At 60.9% G+C, this 2,698-nt stretch overlaps 1 protein-coding gene across 1 annotated transcript in view; it reads right to left on the bottom strand.

The window, feature by feature from the left end:
• SULT4A1 (sulfotransferase family 4A member 1) overlaps positions 1–2,698 on the bottom strand; it is a 20,095-nt gene that overhangs the window by 4,320 nt on the left and 13,077 nt on the right. The window contains exons 7-8 of the mRNA XM_023535894.1: positions 2,166–2,347; positions 850–980 (exon numbers count right to left, since the gene is read on the bottom strand). Of these exons, the coding sequence (XP_023391662.1) occupies positions 850–980; positions 2,166–2,347 (313 nt within the window). The remainder of the gene's footprint in view (positions 1–849; positions 981–2,165; positions 2,348–2,698) is intronic.

Genomic DNA, 2,698 nt, shown 5'->3' with positions numbered 1-2,698 from the left:
CTGATGAGACGCCACAGGAAATGAACTCCTGTCATGCCGATTAGCCCCTGACAAGACTGGTCACATGTCATTTCACTTCAAGTCGCAGAACCAGCGGACGATGTTACGTGAGGACGCACTGTGCCAAGCACCCCACGTTTCCAATCACGCATCGCCAATCGTTCTGCCCAGAACCCCGAGCTGTCACAGGGGGTCGCCAGATGCTGCAGTGTCTGGGCACCATCAGAAAAACACTGGAGGCTGTTTCATCTTTTGCAGGTTTATAAAGCAAACAGGCACCTCGAAGCCTCTGAGAAGGACTACGGCGGAGGGTACAGTTCCCAAACCTTAAAGAAAGTTCTGTGAAAGCCGGATTAAGCGTCAGCTCCTCTCTGAATCCCCGCGGTCATCGCCACTGGCTCTAGTCCTGCCCACCCAGCTGCCCGCCAGCCAGAGGTGCCCACGGAGCAGGCATCGGTGCTCATCGAGCACAGGGCTCGGCCAGGACCGGGTGTGCGACGGAGGTCAGACGAACAAAGGAATAAAACGAGCACCGCCCCCCCTCGGTATTTCTACTTAAAAGGTAAAAAGACGAAAGAGGGATTTAGCACACCCGGCCCTCAGAAGGGACGCCGTTGGCCTATCAACACAGACCACTGGAGTGGCCAACAGAATCCTAGTAAGGCCAGCACGCCACTGGGGTAGCCCCTAGCTCAGAGAGGAAGGCACATCTGCCCACGTCACCAGCCACAGGCCCCAGGGCTGCTGTGCAAGCAGGCAGCATGCCCGCTGCAGACGAGCTCTGGGCCAGCCCGCCTGCCCTCCCCGAGCTCCACGCCCCACCTGTGAACGAGGGACAGCAGCGCCCACCTTCATGGGCTGTGGCAACGGGCCATGTGCCATGGCACAGGGCCAGCATGCCAGGGTCCGGTCTCAGCACGGCCACCCAGCCAGTCAGCGACTTCTCACAGGCGGCCGGTGAGAACGCCTCGCAGGAGCTCCTGCAGGATTCATGGGGTGATAGGCTGGGGCAGCCCACAGTGAGGGGTGATGAGGGTGGGGGTGTGGGCACACCTGCGTGGAACCACGTACTAAGGTGACAGCTCCAGTGCTAAGTGGTTTTTCTCAAACACCCAGATGAGAACACGCAGGCTTGGTCCACACGCCTGAAGACGAGGTTCACCCAGGGCTGTTTCAGACCGGAGTAAAATGATGCACAGTGGCTTAATCTCTATTAAACACACCCCAGGTCATCACAAACCTACTACCGAGGTTTGTGAAAAACCAGCACGTGCCAGTCAGAAGCTAAACCCTGACCATGGTAGGGAGGCCACTCGGTTCTCAGACAGGCTTTGGTGGCAGAGAGAGTTGCGACCGTGACAAGCGCGGGCAGGGCGGGCAGTCTCGACCCATCGAAGGCGGCTGTCCCACCTTCCCAGGATGCGCCCGGAGCAGAGAGGACCACACCGCGTCAAGGGTCTGGGGCCGGATCCGGAGCAGCCAGGCACGAAGGTGTGCTTCAGCTCTGAAGTAGGTTCACGCAAACGCTGCCTTCGCTCCCTCGTGGTTAAATGTTAAAAGTGGTTTCGTCACTCACCGCTGGGTTAACTGAGGCTCGGGCAGAACCTGCCAGCCTGGCCTGGCCCTGCGGGTGTGTGCGCAGTGGGCCGGCCAGCAGCTTCTCCCTCCTCCCAGCCCATGTGCGGATGTCACCACCGTGTCACGTGTCACTGGTGGGCAGAATCACCCACAGTGGCCCAGCGGCCCCGCTCATGGGCAGCCTAGCGGAAGGGACGCTCCTGTCACCGAGGCTCAAGAACGTGCATGGCACACACGCGAACCACCGTGGAGCAGAAAGAACGTGCACGCACAGCCGCGCCCAGCGGGTAAGTGAGCCGTGCCGTCTCCCACAGCGACGCACCACGCAGAAGCGACAAAGGACCGGCCAGCGCTGGTGAGCTCATAGCCACCACACCGCACGAAGCCACCACACACCAAGTACGTCCCCCGTGGTTCCACTTGTTCCCGGGAGGTTTGCACCCAGCAAACCAGTCAGTGTGACGAGGGCCAGAATGGTGGTCACCTCTGGGGCACGGGGGTGTCAGCAGAACAGCTGGTTTGTCCTAAACCTTCATTTGGGTGGTTACACAGACGAGCACAGGTGAAAACTGCAGTCTTCACTCCACCTGGAATTCTGCACGTGCCCGGCTGCCCCCCAATCCGGACTCCAGCCCCCACCGCCCGCCTCGCCGCCCTCCACTCCTGGGGTCCCAGTTCCTTCTCCCCGTGCCCGGCTCCAGCTGCTGCTCTGCAGCAGAAGCTGCTTGTGCAGCTGTCGGCCGCTGTCGCTAGCGGCCCTGTCTGTCCACTGCGACACGGGCATAAGCGAGCCAGGAGCTCCCTCACGCGCAGTCCTGCTGCAGGGGGTGTCTGCACCTGTGCTCCAGCCTTCAAGCTGGTGACACTGCACCTCGGGCATGGGCTCTGGGCTCTGGGGGTCGGGTGCCCAGGGTCAGGTTGGCTCCACCCGCACCAGCTCACGGCCAGGTGAGCGCCTCAGCCCGGCGCCTCTGCTTCCTCACGGGATGGGGAGCTCCCACCTCGAGGGCTGGTCCTTGAACAGTGAGTATTTACCGAGAGCTTATTATGTGTCAGGCATTGACTTAAGTGCACAAACCAGAGAGACCAAAAGCCCAGCCGCGAGGGAGTTTATTCCGGT

Source organism: Pteropus vampyrus, unplaced genomic scaffold, assembly GCF_000151845.1.
Source record: "Pteropus vampyrus isolate Shadow unplaced genomic scaffold, Pvam_2.0 Scaffold145, whole genome shotgun sequence".
Classification (NCBI taxonomy): domain Eukaryota; kingdom Metazoa; phylum Chordata; class Mammalia; order Chiroptera; family Pteropodidae; genus Pteropus; species Pteropus vampyrus.
This window is presented reverse-complemented; position numbering and strand designations above follow the sequence as displayed.